Here is a 16,908-nt window from a genome sequence, read left to right as displayed (position 1 = left end):
TCCTTGCAACAAAGCCCGTTGCCAATTGTGCCCACATATCTATTCAGGGGACACCATCACAGGGCCTAATAACATCAGCCACACTATCAGAGGCTCGTTCACCTGCACATCCACCAATGTGATATATGCCATCATGTGCCAGCAATGCCCCTCTGCCATGTACATTGGTCAAACTGGACAGTCTCTACGTAAAAGAATAAATGGACACAAATCAGATGTCAAGAATTATAACATTCATAAACCAGTCAGAGAACACTTCAATCTCTCTGGTCACGCAATCACAGACATGAAGGTCGCTATCTTAAAACAAAAAAACTTCAAATCCAGACTCCAGCGAGAAACTGCTGAATTGGAATTCATTTGCAAATTGGATACTATTAATTTAGGCTTAAATAGAGACTGGGAGTGGCTAAGTCATTATGCAAGGTAGCCTGTTTCCTCTTGTTTTTTCCTACCCCCCCCCCCAGATGTTCTGGTTTAACTTGGATTTAAACTTGAAGAGTGGTCAGTTTGGATGAGCTATTACCAGCAGGAGAGTGAGTTTGTGTGTGTATGGGGGTGGGGGGGATGTGAGAAAACCTGGATTTGTGCAGGAAATAGCCCAACTTGATTGTCATGCACATTGTGTAAAGAGTTGTCGCTTTGGATGGGCTATCACCAGCAGGAGAGTGAATTTGTGTGGGGGGTGGAGGATGAGAAAACCTGGATTTGTGCTGGAAATGGCCCACCTGATGATCACTTTAGATAAGCTATTACCAGCAGGACAGTGGGGTGGGAGGAGGTATTGTTTCATATTCTCTGTGTATATATAAAGCCTGCTGCAGTTTCCACGATATGCATCTGAGGAAGTGAGCTGTAGCTCACGAAAGCTTATGCTCTAATAAATTGGTTAGTCTCTAAGGTGCCACAAGTACTCCTTTTCTTTTTGCGAATACAGACTAACACGGCTGTTACTCTGAAATCTACCCATTGAACACATCTAAAGAATATTCACCCCTCAAATCCACCTGCACTGCACTAATCTGCTTAACAAAGGGTTTCTTCACTTTATTGACTCTTCAGTAACATTTTTATTGGCAAAAAATTCATCATGGAAGATTAGAAGTTGGCCAATTTTTTGTTTTTAGGTCAATTTCGGGGAAAATGAAATCAGGTCACTAGTCAGAAGAAGCAGATTGTCCTGATAAAGCCATTGCTAATTTGAATTCATCATTATTTTCCATACCAAAGGGACTTTCCCTTCTTAATGTGTGAGTAGAAAGGAGGCAAACCAAATGACCAGTATAGATTCCACTTGAATCAGGAAGCCAGAGTATTGAGTGAAGTTTGTGGGTTAAGAATTGCCAGATGTGGTCAAGTGTAGGTGATATGAGCAGACACAATCATTTTATCAGACATAATGATTGGTGAGTGAATGAAGGCATCCTGTTTTGTAGACAGCTTCCTAGAATTAGTAGTCTCTTATTACAGATTATTTTTTACAATCGGGTAAATGTTTTCAGATGAGTTCTCTTGTAGAAGAAATCCTGAGGTCTTTATTGTGGTTATACTCTGATGACCTGATTCTCATTTACATTAATACCCCTTTACACTGCTCTGAGAATGCAAAGGGGCCTATAAATATAATGTACACCTACCTTAAGGACACTGCCAGAATGGTGTAGAGAGGGTTTTAGTATAAACCAGGCCCATAAATGTGACCATAAACATGGTATTGTAGGGTTCCTGATTTCCCTCAGTGACTGCAAGATCAAATTTTACAAGTTAAAAGTTGAGACCAAGATTTTCAAAAGTGACTGACATGATTCTGGAAACCTCAATATTTGGGTGTCCAACTTGAGACATCTTGTAAGGACTGGGTATTCAAAAAGTGCTGAGCACCCATCCTTAGTAGATGAGGCCTCTTTAAAATGTCACAAGTTGAACACCCAAAAATAGAGGTTCCCAAAATCACCAGTTGCTTTTGAAAATCTTGGCCAGAGTGCTGTTATTTTTTTAACTGCCAGTCCTACAAACTCACCCTGGGATCTGAGTTGAGCTGCTTCGTTCTGTCTATCTTGTGCATCATCACCAAGTCAAAAGCTTGTGCAATTGAAAAGTGGACATTCACATACAAGTAACAATGTGCAATTGAGCTGCCCTATTAAGGCTTAAATTGGGCTCATAAAAAGCAAGTGAGAAGTACTGAAAGCTGAATTCATTGATCTGTAGATGAGCTCTTCATAGGGATGGATTCCAGCTCCCCCTCCCATAGCTGTAAAGGGAAAGCAGGATTAGAAAGTATTAAAGTCTTATTTTTGTCAATAGGGAGACATACAGGGTGCAGATCTGTCGAAAAAGAATTGTTATTATTAGTTATTGTTGTTTTGTTTTATTTATTATTTGCATTACGATAATCTCTAGGAGCCCCAGTTGTTGACCAGGATCCCATTGTGCTAGGTACTGTACAAACACAGAGCAAAAAGATGGACTTTTCTGATTATAAATACACTTTTTAATAAAGGCCTTAAGGATAAGCTTACAGAAGGACTTTTACACATATTGAATCTAAAGCAGAAGCCCCTTCACTTACTTTTCATACTGCTTCTATATTTTTCAATGATTGAACAGGCTTGGATTTAAACAAGAACTTGCTGCTTCCAACCAAAGCTCTCTTCCTACTTAATCCTCCAGCGTTAGACAAATGGTACCATATCCTCACCTGGTGTACGTTAGCCTAGTTCCGTTGACTTTAAAAGAGCTATGCTGACTTACATCAGCTGAGGATCTAGTCCACAATGCTATATTTTGATGTCATGCTCCTCTCCACTGCTGTTCTAGTAGATACCAACCTTTGAGTGGGGTAAGATACAGAGTTTCTACCTAGTGTTTTCATATATGGACACCTGCTAATGGAAATGGGATCTTGCAGTTAAATTAAGGTGTGTTTTTGAAGATTTTAGTAGACTGCTCTCTGTGCTCGTGTTTCTTTGAAGTTTTTTATCCATAGAGCATATTGGTGGCAATATCTTGGGGTAGGAAGATAAAGATATTACGACAGAAACATTTGTGTGTTTGATATTAAATGTTTAACACCTAATCTTTCTTGAATGGAAGTTCAGAAAGTTCAAGGCTCTGTCTTATTGTTTGTGTCTTTTGTGGAGACTGAAGGCTTCGTCCTGAAAAATGCTTGGTACTTTCAATTCCAACAGAGTGCTCAACAGCTTTTAAGAGGCATTCAGCAGATCAGGCCGTTAGGGTATGTTTCTGTTGCTGTAAAACTGTGGTACTGAGTCTCACAGGGCTTGGGCTCTGGGGCTAAAAATAGCAATGTAGATATTCAGGCTTGGGCTGGAGCCTGGGTTCTGAGGCCCTATGAGCAGGGAGGGTCTCAGAGCTTCTAGCCTGAGCCTGAATGTCTATACAGCAATTTTGTAGCCCTGCAGCCTGAACGCCGCAAGCTTGAGTCAGCTGACCCAGGCCAGCCATAGCTGGTCTGCAGGTCTTTTATTTCAGTGTAGGTATACCCTAACTCAGTGGTTCTCAAAATATTTGATCGGGGCCCCCTTCTTTGTGTCTACAGTTGTTTACCCTCCAACCCCCACAAGGACATATACCAACCCCCAGCTCTGAAGGCAGAGTGGAACAGCAGCTGCTGGCCGGGCACCCAGCTCTGAAGGCAGAGTGGAACAGCAGCTGCTGGCCGGGCACCCAGCTCTGAAGGCAGCATGTGCCAGCAGCAGCACAGAAGTAAGAGTGGCAATGTGAAAAGTGATATTTGTCAGTATCACTTTTCACAGCAGATTTAGCACCCCATTGCCACCCTTATTTCTGCACTGCTGCTGCTGCCAACCCAGGGAAGCCGGAGCCCCACCACCTCCCAGTGCGGGACTGAGGGAGGGGAAGGAAAGCCCAAGCCGGATGGCAGGGCTCCAGCTGTCCTCTTTATCCCCACCTTCCTGGTTTGCACAGTCCTTCTGTACAAGCCCCAGCCACCCAGGACTCACAGCTGGAGCTCTTAAGAAAAAAAAAAAGGGGGCACACAGCTGGCATCTCCTTTGACACATTCCTGCACCTCCCTTTGGAGGCCTGCCCCATTGTTTGAGAACCACTGTCCTAACAGTTAGGGCACTGGACAGGGACTCAAGGCCTGGTTGCTGTTCCAGGCCTGCTGTGTGACCTGGGCACGTCGTGTCAGCTCTCTATGCCACTGTTTCCCATTCCATGCTTTTTCTGTCTTGTTTATTTATATTATAAACTCTGTGAGGCAGAGACTGTCTCTTACAATGTGGTTGTACAGTGCCTACTACAATGAGGCCCTGATCTTGTTTGCTTCATTGAAGCCTGTCATAAACATACAGCTAAGGGTAGCATAAAATCCCTCCTTTACCTGTAAAGGGTTAAGAAGCTCAAATAACCTGGTTGGCACCTGACCAAAAGAACCAATAAGGGGAGAAGGTACTTTCAGATCTGTGGGGGATTGTTTTTGGTTTGGGCTTGTGTGTTCTCTCCGGAGACAAAGAGAGAGACCAAGCAAGTAATCCAGCTCCTACTGAATGATACATCTAAACTTACAGAAATAGTAAGTAATAGCAAGGAAATGCATTAGATTATCTTTTGTTTTAGCTTGTGAATTTTCCCTGTGCTAAGAGGGAGGTTTATCCCTGTTTTTTGTAACATTGAAGTTTTGCCTAGAGGGGAATCCTCTGTGTTTTGAATCTGATTACTCTGTAAAATTACCTTCCATCCTGATTTTACAGAGGTGCTGCTTTTATTTTGTTTTTATAATAAAGTTCTGTTTTTAAGAACCTGATTGGTTTTTAGTGTCCTAAAAACCCAAGGGTCTGGTCTGTGCTTGCCTTGTTTACCTATCTGGTTGGTAGATTATTCTCAAGCCTCCCCAGGAAAGGGTGAACGGGCTTGGGGAAATATTTTGGGGAAATAGGAACTCCAAAGGGTGGTCCTTTTTCTGAATCTTTTTCTAGCTCACTTGGTGGTGGCAGCAGTACTCATCCAAGGACAAGGAAGGATTTGTGCCTTAGGGAAGTTTTTAACCTAAGCTGGTAGAAATAAGCTTAGGGGGGTTTTCGTGCGGGTCCCCACATCTGTACCCTAGAGTTCAGAGTGTGGAGGGAACCCTGACAAAGCCCTACTGTAATCTACTACTAATAAGGCCCTAGCAAACTTTTTGCAGGATAGATCAGAGCCATCCAACCAAATATACATCTACCACTTGGACTGAGATTTCATTAGAAGGTGAGTACAAGGTTGCCGAGTGTACATCTCCACATGTTTTTCTCTCATATGGCAAGCTGTGCCTTGGGGCCTTGAAATGGTTCCTAGTGACCCGAGGAGTTTTAGCAAACAAAATGAAGGCCTAATTTTTTTAAACGTTGTTTAATTCTGCCACCTAGTCTTAAGAAATGTTTCCGTTTCCCAGCAGACAGTGGTTGCTGCTGTTTCTGGGAAGTCTCTGCTAACAGTTAAAAGGGGAGTAACAAATCAAATACAAACTTGGGCAAACAAAAATAGGTTAATTTTAAAATTGCACTATGCCTTTGTAATTTGAAAACTATTCAACTTTTAATTTCAAATTCACTTGTTTCTGATTGCCTGAGGGACTAACTCCTTATTGAAGCCAGTGGGAATGCAGCCTTTCATTGATGGGACAGTATAAGGAGGAGCATCCATGTCCATCAGACAGAATGACAGCATCCTGTTAGTGACTAAGGCTGTGATCTTACAGTTATATCTGTGAAAGCAGATTTTTGTGCTTATGTTGAGTCCCACTAATACAGATGGGCCTTTGCCTGGATCGGGCTTGTATAATGTCCTTGATGTCTGTGTCCTATGATCTTCCCACCGAAAACAATTTTTAAAGAGTTGGGGGACAGAAAGCCATTGCAAGGTGAAAATTTCCTGCTGCAGCATCTCAGCTGAGTGATGGAAGAACATTTTTTGTAGTAACGTCATTATCTTAAACATTTGCAAAAAAAGCTTATCTCTAGTCCTCTTATCAACACAATGCTGTATCTGATGAGAATTTCCCAGAACATCTCTCTTCCAATACAGCTCGGGTTACATGCACCCAATCAGTGCAAAGAGAAATTCAAAGCCGAGTTTGCCTCTTCCCTTTCTGTTAGCTTAGGCCATTCTGGGAGGAACGAGACAACACTGTAAGGTCAGGAAATTCCTGGCTGCTTCTCTTGGTTCTCATCAGATTCTTAGCTGTGTCTTGGATAGGGCCATTCATTCCCTGCATGAGTTATTCCTAAGGGTAGGATTCTGTCATGGAGGGCATGGATTCTGTGACTTTATGGGACCTCTGGGGCAGGGCTGAATTAGTGGCTGGGGTTGAGTCAGCACCACTGGGACTGGAGCAGTGGCTGTCAGCCCCTGGGGCATGAGCTGATGGCTAGAGCCGCTGCTGGCAGCCAGCCCCAGTGCTGCTGGAGCAGGAGCAGCGGTCCCCAGGGCCACCGGAACAGCTGGCCATCACCCTGGACCACCAGAACAGTGGCTGGCAGCCTGCAAGACCAGCAGCCAGGGTTGAGTCGGCTCCTACTGCAGGAGCAGTGGCGGGGCTGGAGCAGCTGCAAGTCCCTGGCAGTGCTGTATTTGTCCCCCCCACTCCTCATGGTATTTTTAGTAAATACCAGGGTCAGGTTGCAGGCATCTGTGAATTTTTATTTCCTGTGACCTGACCCTGACTTCTACTAATATACCCATGACAGAATCTTAACCTTAGTTATTCCTGTCTATGGTGCAAGAAAGAGTGTCCTAGTGGTCTGTACAATGGGAAGTGAGGTTTGCTCCCAGGTAGAGCTGGTGGGATTTAGATCTGATACCTTCAGATCTCCTGAGATCTGCCAGAAGGACATCCACATGGATGCGCAGAGCTTCTGCCACAGGCTGTCAGCCCCCATAGCAGCACTGTCTCCACAAGATGTTCATGGTATACATGCTGGCCACTGGCTCCCAAACCCCCTCTGGAGGAACCCTCAAAAGTTAAGAATGACTGATTCAGCATTAACTTTGATATCCCCTGTGGGCTGAGTAGGGAAGTTGCCATGAAGAATGTTCATCAGTGGGTCAGCATGGAAGTTTGATAAAGCAAGAATGATTTAGTTGGTGTTGGTCCTGCTTTGAGCAGGGGGTTGGACTAGATGATCTCCTGAGGTCTCTTCCAGTCCTAATCTTCTATGATTCTAAGAGGCGAGCATACCATAAAGCTGGGCCCCAATCTTGCAATCAGATGTACTAATGATCTACAGATGAAAAATGCTAGGTAAGAGCCGGAGACACAAGTGGGTGAGGTAATCTTTTATTGGACCAACTTCTGCTGGTGAAAGAGAGAAGCTTTCGTTTAGAGCTATACGGAGCTCTTCTTCAGGTCTGTTAGGCTCTGATATATTGGGACCAATATGGCTACAACACCACTGCAAACAACAATGGTAAATAATAGGTAGGTATTATTATTAATGCAGCTCCATGTGCCTTTGGGAGACCCATCAGGGCTTGGGTGAGGGAGTAGAGAGGATCTGGAACTTTTTTCTTTTGAACCTGTTTTTCTTTTTTACATTTGAACATTCTGTTCCTTAGTCCCTTAAAAGGCACAAGAGAAACCTCAAGGTAGAGATAAGGTCTGTGAGCTTCCCAGCCTGTGGAAGAGGAACTCGTGTTTCATGATAGTGTTTTCACCACAATGAGCAAGGGAAAAAAGAAGAGTCACTTCTAGACAGTGACGTCTTGGCATAATTTACTGGGGACATGAGGATGGCAAGTTTCCATAGGAACGCTGCAATGACAGGCTTTCATTCTGCCGCCTCTGCCCTGCGTGAATAGGTTTAAAAAACTAATAAGCCTGATTCTCCATCCATGCTGGTATAAGTCAGGAGAACCTAAGGCAGTGAAGACACATCAGGGTAAACTGGTATAGATCAGAATTGAGCCTTGCAGTACCACTTTTTGTTTCCGTAGCATCTTCCATCCAGCGCTCTGACTGCACTTTGCAAGCATGGATTAATCCCTGTCTGTGAGGCAGATAAGAATTACCCCCTTTGTAGAGGTGAGGTAGCAAGAGAGATTAAAGTGGCCATTGATTTGGGGTTCCTTGGGAATTTTCAGAAGGGCTGAGCACTACAGCTCCAGTGAATCAGGATAAATTGCGGCTGATTACACAGAATGTATAGCACTTTGACCAGCTTACTTTAATTAAAAGACTTTTGAGATTATTTCCCCCCTTGGAAATTATCTGCTGTTATGACAGATCCCTGAGGATCATCCTGCTGTTTTACACCTTCCGGGACCTGTGTTGTAGACGCTGTCCTCCAGGCTTAGGTGACGGGGCATGACTCTCCTTAGCATCCATTGATATGCTCTTTAATTTACCAGGGGATGACTGTAAATCACTTCCCTGGATTTGAACACTTTGGGACTCCGGGGTAAGGGACTTCCCTGCTGGCATGAAACAGGGTGGCTCTGTGCCAGCCACACTCTCAGCCCCTAGCATGCAGGCAGGCCAGGGAAAAGAGGGGGTGTGGCTGAATGTCGCTGTTCTCTAGTTATTTTCTCCTTCCCATAATCCACAGGGGGCTATGGGAAGCAGAAAATAAGTTAGAGGAGCCCGAGGTTTGCTTTAACTTACATTGAGGGCTTGGCAGGTCTGTGACTACCCTAGAATATGCGGGGGGCAAAGATGACATAATGTTACCAGTTCACAGGAAATGGTGTAGAGAACTGGACTCTCATTTTGCAGTGTGTGGCTGGGGATGGCACCCCAACCCTGGTCTCTGCATGGTAGTTCAGATCACAGCTACTCAGCTGCCAGATCTCCCCTGCCCCCCCTGACTTTAAGAAGGCTTTAATCTGGCCCTAGTCTATTTTTCATGTAATACCTTTTCCCAGACTACATCCAGCTGCCCTATTTTATGCCTGAAATTAGTAATGTCATGATTCATATTTTAGCTGCAGTTCTACACAAAAAAAGTTCCACTAAGAAATATTGCACCTTGTCACGCAGTACAGTGCTGAAATGCATTGCATTCTGCAGGTTAATACATAGTAGAGCCTTTGCTTACGTTCAAGGAGGTGGTATAATCTAGTGGATAAGACTCTGGACTAAGAGTCTAGAGACCTCTGTTCTGTCCTAGCTCTGCTGCTGAACAAGACTTTCCCTTTCCACCCGTTTTCTGTCTTGTCTATTTCTGTTGTAAGTTTATGGGGGCAGGGACAGTCTCTCACTCTTCAGTTTATACAGCACCAAGCACAGTGGGACCAAGCTTGGGGCCTCTGTAAGCTGCTGTGATACAAGAATAACATTCATATATCCCTGACTTTCCCATCAGGTGTTCCGGTGCACGCATTCCAAGACATCTGAATAATTAAAACTAACCAGCTCCAGAAGGGTTTGATGTTTGTTTTCTCATTGGTAGTGCTTTCCTGCTCTTCACCATACTATTAGAGCAGTTTACTTTTTAGTTAAAGAAAAATACTTTTTATGTAGGATCTGCATTAACCTGTTTAGGCCCCCCTGTTCTGGGGAAGAAGCATAGACATGTAGTAAGGCTAAGATCTGGAGACTGGGAAACTTGGGGTCTATCCCCAGCTGCATGAACTTGAATAAGTTGCTTAGGACTAGTGGAAGCAGCTCAGCCCCATAGTCTCCCATGTGAGCAACAGATTCACAGCACTTTCTAAGATCTTACTTTTAACCTCCTCTGGTAAATGAACATAAGAACAGCCATACTGGGTCAGATCAAAGGTCCATCTAGCCCAGTATCCTGTCTTTTGACAGTGGTCAATGCCAGGTGCCCCAGAGGGAATGAACAGAACAGGTAATCATCAAGTGATCCTTTCCCTGTCGCTTATTCCAAGCTTCTGGCAAACAAAGGCTAGAGACACCATCTGGCTAATAGCCACTGATGGACCTCTCCTCCATGAATTTATCTAGTTCTTTTTTGAACCCTGTTATAGTCTTGGCCTTCACAACATCCTCTGGCAAAGAGTTCCATGAGAGGACCTTCCCTCTTATCCCATGACAGCTTACTTTGCTTAAGAGCCTTTGGTGAGGGATCTTGTCAAAGGCTTTCTGAAAATCTTAGTACACTATATCCCCTGGATCCCACTTGCCCACATGCTTGTTGATCCCCTTAAAGAATTCTAGTAGATTGATGAGGCATGATTTCCCTTTACAAAAACTATGTTTACTCTTCCCCAACAAATTATGTTTATCTATGTGTCTGACAATTTTGTTCTTTACTATAGTTTCAACCAGTTTGGCCGGTACTGAAGTCAGGCTTACCGGCCTGTAATTGCTGGGATCAGCTCTGGAGCCCTTTTAAAAAATTGGTGTCACATTAGCTATCCTCCAGTCATTTGGTACAGAAGCTGATTTAAATGATAGGTTACATATCACAGTTAGTAGTCCTGCAATTTCATATTTGAGTTCCTTCAGAACTCTTGGGTGATACCATCTGGTCCTGGTGACTTATTACTGTTTAATTTATCAATTTGTTCCAAAACCATCTCTAATGACACCTCAATCTGGGACAGTTCCTCAGATTTGTCACCTAAAAAGAATGCTCAGATTTGGGACTCTCCGTCACATCCTGAGCCGTGAAGACCAACGCAAAGAATTCATTTAGTTTCTCCGCAATGGCCTTATCGTCTTTGAGTGCTCCTTTAGCATCTCGATCGTCCAGTGGCCCCACTGGTTGTTTAGCAGGCTTCCTGCTTCTGATGTATTTAAAAAAAAAATTGTGCTATTATTTTTTGAGTTTTTGGCTAGCTGTTCTTCAAATTCTTTTTTGGCCTTTCTAATTATATTTTTACACTTCATTTTCCAGAGTTTATGCTTCTTTCTATTTTCCTTACTAGGATTTAATTTCCACATTTTAAAGGATGGGGTTAATACTTGTCTGTCTTCTGGGGGTGTTGCAAAGATCTTTATAGTTCCATACTCAGATCCTTATGCTGCCCATGCTATCTGTTGTGAAAGGGAACAAAGCTGCACTGGTCTCTGTAAAGACAAAATCAGCTGCATGGAGTCATTGGGATTCTCCCATGGACACTCCTCTCCCTGTCCATTTTCTTCCACCTAAAAATAGTCCAGGCGACCTGGGAAGTCTAGGTGGGATCAGAGAAGTGGGAAGAGTTTCACTAACCAGCTTGCTCTGCCTCAGGACCAACAAGAAGATGCGCAGATCGGCAGAGACAACAAGGAGTCCTGTGGCGCCTCAAAGACTAACAGATTTATTTGGGCATAAGCTTTTATAGGTAAAAAACCACTTCTTCAGATGCAACAGAGATCAGCAGAGAGTTAATGTTGGGTGAAGTAACTTGACTCCCCCTGTATGCTTTGTGGTTCTGCTGAAGGGAATACAACACGCTTGTGATCTACCAGTCAGCAGTGATGTGACTCCTATTCCTGCCATGGCAAGAGCAGCACAGAAGGAGGGTCTCCCTACACCGCCAACTGGGAATCTCGCCTTTGATTCATCATCTGGCTAGTGGGAGAATGTACTAACCCAATAGTTTCCCTCTGTATGTGTCATAACCATAAGGGTAGCCTAAAATTCCTCTTTACCTGTAAGGGGTTAAGAAGCTCAAATAACCTGGTTGGCACCTGACTAAAGGAACCAATGGGGACAAAAGATACTTTCAAATCTGTGGGGGGTGGGGAGAGGCTTTGTTTTGGGTTCTTTGTTTCTGTGTTCCTTCGCTCTTGGGACTAAGAGGGATCGGACATCAATCCATGTCCTCCAAACCCTTCTGAACCCATCTCTCATGTTACAGAAATTGTAAGTACAGCCAGGCAATGCGTATTAGTTTATCTTTGTTTTCTCAACTTGTGAATTTTCCCTTTGCTGGAGGGAGGTTTATCCCTGTTTTTTGTAACTTTGAACCTAAGGCTAGAGGGGGTTCCTCTGTGTTTTGTGCATCTTTTGTTACCCTGTAAAGTTATCTTCCAACCTGATTTTACAGAGGGGATTTTTACCTTTTTTTTTTTTTAAATAAAATTCTTCTTTTAAGAACTGATTGATTTTTTTTTTCAGTGTCCAAAGATCCAGGGGTTTGGGTCTGTGTTCACTTTGTAACCAGTTGGTTAGGATATTATTCGCAAGCCTCCCCAGGAAAGGGGGTGTAAGGGTTTGGGAGAATATTTTGGGGGAATAGAAACTCCAAGTGGACCTTTCCCTGATTCTTTGTCTAAATCACTTGGTGGTGGCAGCGTACTGTTCAAGGACAAGGTGGAATTTGTGCCTTGGGGAAGTTTTTAACCTAAGCTGGTAAAAATAAGCTTAGGGGGTCTTGCATGCGGGTCCCCACATCTGTACCCCAGAGTTCAGAGTGGGGAAGGAACCCTGACAGTGTGCCTTTTGTGTGGGATAAGGAAGCAGATGGGACAAAGTGATTCCATGGGGAGGAGCATAAATACCTGCTTGAAGTGCCCATTTGAGAAGCCATTCTCAACTTGGGGGCTCTGACCTAGAGATATGTTCATTGCTTAGGGTTGCCAACCCTCCAGGATTGTCCTGGAGTCTCCAGGAATTAAAGATTATGTCATTTTGATGAAACCTCCAGGAATACCTCCAACAAAACTTGGCAACCGTATCATTGCTCCCTTCTTATGCAAAAACTTCCTTTTGATTTCAGTGGAAGTTTTGCTGGCCAAGAGCATGCCTGCCTCACTTTGTGGTTCTGGTTTTTTCCATTCTTGAATTAAGAAAGGAAGTTGTTAGCAAGTGTGTCTCTGCTTTGCTAGGTAATGAAGAGGAGGAAAGAGAAACAAGTTAAAAACTGACTGAATCATGGAGTGGGGGAAAGTTTGGACTATTTTATGCTACCTGTAATCTGTGTATTTCACGTGTTTGAAAGACCATAGATACCTACATGTTACGAATCTCTGTTCCAAAGCCACATGGGCTAGATAGAAAGTCTTGATGATATGACTGAGAAATTCTGCAATGATCACATCATGCCAACTAGTGGCCTTGAATATGTGTTGTATTGGGAGCATCCCTTCAGTTCCTAGCAGTAAGGGCTAGATTACTAAAGAGTGCACTTTACATCGGCAATGAGGGACAATTACATAAGCAGCTGAGAGTGCAAAGCGAGATCATTATTTTGAAAAGTACAACTGAAGTGTCTAGTGCAACTGAAAATGAGTAAGGAAGATTTTGGTCTGTCTGTCTCTGTCTACACCAATCCCCATGGTATTTTGATTCCAGTATGTATGGTGTCTAGGTATCCTCAGCGTCATTCCAGATGTCTACACTGAAGTGTAATAGCCCTGCAGCCTGAGCCCCACGAGCCCGAGTCAGCTGACACGGGCTAGCTGCCAGGTGTTTAACTGCAATGTAGACATACCCTATGTCTCCTGCTAAGAACCAGTTTCCAGCTGCCTTTTGTTTAGTCATGCAGACATAAAGAATACCATCCTTCCAGGGCTGGTGCAACCACTAGGTGAACTAGGTGGTCGCCTAGGGCGCCAAGTGGTTGGGGACGGCCAAAAGCGTGCTCTGGGGAGGTGGTGGAGCGGAGGTGAGCTGGGCAGGGGGGCGCGGGAAGGGCCACCTACAGCAAGTAACGGGGGGGGGAGGCGCACAGGAGAACCACTCCCCACCCCAGCTCACCTCTGCTCTGCATCCTCCCCGAGCATGCCACCCCACTCTGCTTCTCTCCTGCCCAGGAGTGCACGCCAAACAGCTGATTGGTGCCGCAAGCCTGGTAGGCGGGAGAAGCAGCAGCATGCTTGGGGAGGAGGCGGAGCAGAGGTGAGCTGGGGCGGGGAGTTGCCGCACGCAGCTCCCCGGGCCGAGGGAGGGGGTGGCAGGGAGCTGCCGCAGGGGGGCGCCTCAGGGCGGAGTGGGGGGCACGGAGCTGCCGTGGGGGAGCGCCTCAGGGCGAGGGGGGGTGGAGAGCTGCTGCAGGGCTGGGGGGGGACGGGCGCAAAGTGGAAGTTTTGCCTAGGGCTCAAAACATTCTTGCACTGGCCCTGCATCTTTCTGCTCTTTGTTTGAATGGCTAGATGAATTTGGTGACAAGAGTTTTTACCCCAAACGCTAATCAGCTCCCTGAAAAGTTCTCTGGTACCTGTATCTTCTTTCAGCAGTGAGGAATGGATGCTGCTCCTAGGAGCTACCAGATGTGCTCCCTCTCTGTGAGGCTGAGCCTCCTGCCTTCACAAAGCGACCAGCCCAGGTTGTTCAGGACCCTAGTTTTGATTCCCTGCCCGATTTCCTTTCTAGAGAGCAAGGCTGAACTAGCCAACCCAAAAGGATCCCTGAAGTAAGATGTGGGATTTGAAGTTTGGTTTTCTTGTCTCATATTTTGCTTAGAAACCACCCAGCAGTCTGTGCTATGAGCATGACCTCCTTTTCTGGTGGTTCTTGCAGACATACACCCTGGACCTTGCATTTAGCCAGGAAGAGACGATGGGGCCAAGGAAGAAGAGGAAGGTCAGTGAGCCAGTGCAGCTGCTTCCAGCAGGCAGGAACTGATGGCTTCTGTGGCATATAGGATATTTTAGAATGTGCTGATTTGGATTATAACACACCTTATGCATTCTTTTAGAGATGACTGATCTTTTCTCTTCATATTTAACTCTCTAGACAGTGTACATATTTCTATTTTTACATAGATTATCTCTCTCTCTCTTCTGGTTTTAAACCTTTTATTGAATAGAGATAACAACAAAGTTACTGTCAGAGCGCTGTAGATTAGAGATACTTGTTGGATGCTCTAAAGCTGAGGACCAGTGATCTCTCCTGGGCAGCTTCTCTGGGTTTCATTCCCACACTGACTGCGTTCCTTCTCACTCTCTAACCTGGCCCCCAGCATCAATGGCAGTATTTCAGGATGATCTCTCTAAGGTGCCAGCGTCTGCAAGTAGCACAAGTCGTATGGTTCAGTGTTTGTATCTAACTGCATCAGACCTGCCATTTCCGGAGAATAGTTCTGGTTTGTTTTTCAAAAGAGGGTTTTTATCTATCTGTATTATCTGTGGAAATAAATTATCTAGACATTTTATGCCACTGAGTAATTTCTTCTGACTCTGCAAATAGTGTTGCTATAGTTATATGATCAATTTATTTCTAAAGCATCACCCCACCTCATACCAAGAAGCTTAGGCTGTTATGTGATGTAAACCATTTTGAAATATAGCACACTTAAAACATTCCTATGATAAAAAGCCTCCCTGGTTACAATTCAAATCAAATGTAAGAGGATCCAAAGCAATACAAAGTGGTTTCTGTGCTCTTTGGGGTAAGGAGTCTGTATTTTGTGTCTTGTACAGCCCTGAGTTCATTGTCAATGCTGAACATTAATTTAGGGACGTTCTCTGGCCTGTGTTATACAAGAGGTCAGTCTAGGATGATCACAATGGTCCCTTCTGGTGCTGGAATCTATGAATAGATAATAGAGGGGGGAGAGGAATGTAATAGCAGAGGTCAGTCCTGATCATACCGATTTAAAAAAAAAAACCTTCTGGGGAAAGGGTTTTAAATCAGTTTATAATCATGGTGGGGAGCAAGAGAGACTAGGATGGATAGCAATGGAGACAAGAACCAAGGACCCACCACAGCAAAGATTCCACTTACCGGCTCAGATACCATGGTGATGAGCACAGTCTAATGCCAGTCAATGTAGGATAGCTCACACCCCACCTGCCTTTCAGCTATCAGGGGAGAGTAAGGTCTCGAATGTAGAGCTGTTACCCGGGGTTGTCAGAACCCCCAACAGGGGCAACTTAACTATTTTACTTTAGGCAGTGTAAGGAATAAATTAAGAGGAACTTAGTGATTTTGTCTAATTAAGGAGTAATGTAAGTAAACATGCTCTTGTTTAACACTGCAGTTTATTAGATTTAAGCACACATAGACATAAGCAATAGGTTTAGAACATGGGTCTCAAACACGTGGCCCGCAGGGTTCTTTGGTGGGGTCCGCCAAGCTCCCCGCGTCCCCCCTCACGCTCCCCCCTGCCCCTCTGCCTATCCCGTTGTGCTGCGAGCCCCGCGCTGCTCCCTGAAGCGGCTGGAACCATGTCTCTGCGGCGTGCACCCCACACCCCTCCTGCCCCCTGCTCCCCAACTCCCTGCCCGCCCCCTGCCGCACCCTGCACCCCGACCCCCTGCGCAGAGCCCCCTGCCACACCCTGCACCGCAACCCCCTGCTGCACCGCTCACCCCCCTGCACCCCACACCCCAACTCCCTGCCCTGAGCCCCCTGCCACATCCTGCACACCTGCACTCCCTGCCTTGAGCCCCCTCCTGCACCCCACACCCCTCCTTCACCCCACATTCCTCCTGACCCTGCACTCCAACTCCCTGCCTGCCCCCTGCACAGAGCCCCCTGCCACACCCTGCACCCTGACCCCCTGCTGCACTGCTCACCCCCCTGCACCCCACACCCCAACTCCCTGCCCTGAGCCCCCTGCCACATCCTGCACACCTGCACTCCCTGCCCTGAGCCCCCTCCTGCACCCCACACCCCTCCTGCACCCCACATTCCTCCTGACCCTGCACTCCAACTCCCTGCCTGCCCCCTGCACAGAGCCCCCTGCCACACCCTGCACCCCGACCCCCTGCTGCACCGCTCACCCCCCTGCACCCCACACCCCAACTCCCTGCCCTGAGCCCCCTGCCACACCCTGCACACCTCCTGCACTCCTTGCCCTGAGCCCCCTCCTGCACCCCACACCCCAACTCCCTGCCCTGAGCTCCCTGCCATACCCTGCACACCTCCTGCACCTCAACTCCCTGCCCTGAGCCCCCACCACACCCCGCACCCCTCCTGCACCACCCCCTGGGGGCAGGGAGGGGGAAGAGTTGGGGTGGGGACTTCGGGGAAGGGGTTGGAATGAGGGCAGGGAAGGGGTGGGAAGAGGCTGGGCAGGGGTGGGGCCTCATGGAAGGGGTGGAGT

At 45.9% G+C, this 16,908-nt stretch overlaps 1 protein-coding gene across 16 annotated transcripts in view; it reads left to right on the top strand.

Annotated features, from left to right (window-relative positions):
* HORMAD2 (HORMA domain containing 2) overlaps positions 1 to 16,908 on the top strand; it is a 107,831-nt gene that overhangs the window by 46,925 nt on the left and 43,998 nt on the right. For 3 of the 16 annotated variants that reach the window (XM_073313613.1, XM_073313616.1, XM_073313611.1), the window contains one exon: positions 14,379 to 15,043. The exons of 7 other annotated variants lie outside the window; for them this stretch is intronic. In XM_073313613.1, coding sequence (XP_073169714.1) covers positions 14,379 to 14,483 — 105 coding nt within the window. In that variant the 3' untranslated portion in view covers positions 14,484 to 15,043. Of the gene's footprint in view, positions 1 to 11,162; positions 11,979 to 14,378; positions 15,044 to 16,908 lie in introns of those variants that run through there. 6 more of the 16 variants (XM_073313614.1, XM_073313618.1, XM_073313625.1 and 3 more) reach the window with 6 other exon arrangements.

Source organism: Lepidochelys kempii, chromosome 15, assembly GCF_965140265.1.
Source record: "Lepidochelys kempii isolate rLepKem1 chromosome 15, rLepKem1.hap2, whole genome shotgun sequence".
NCBI classification, from domain to species: Eukaryota; Metazoa; Chordata; order Testudines; family Cheloniidae; genus Lepidochelys; species Lepidochelys kempii.
Note: the sequence above shows the minus strand (reverse complement) of the source record. Positions and strands in the feature narration are given on the sequence as shown.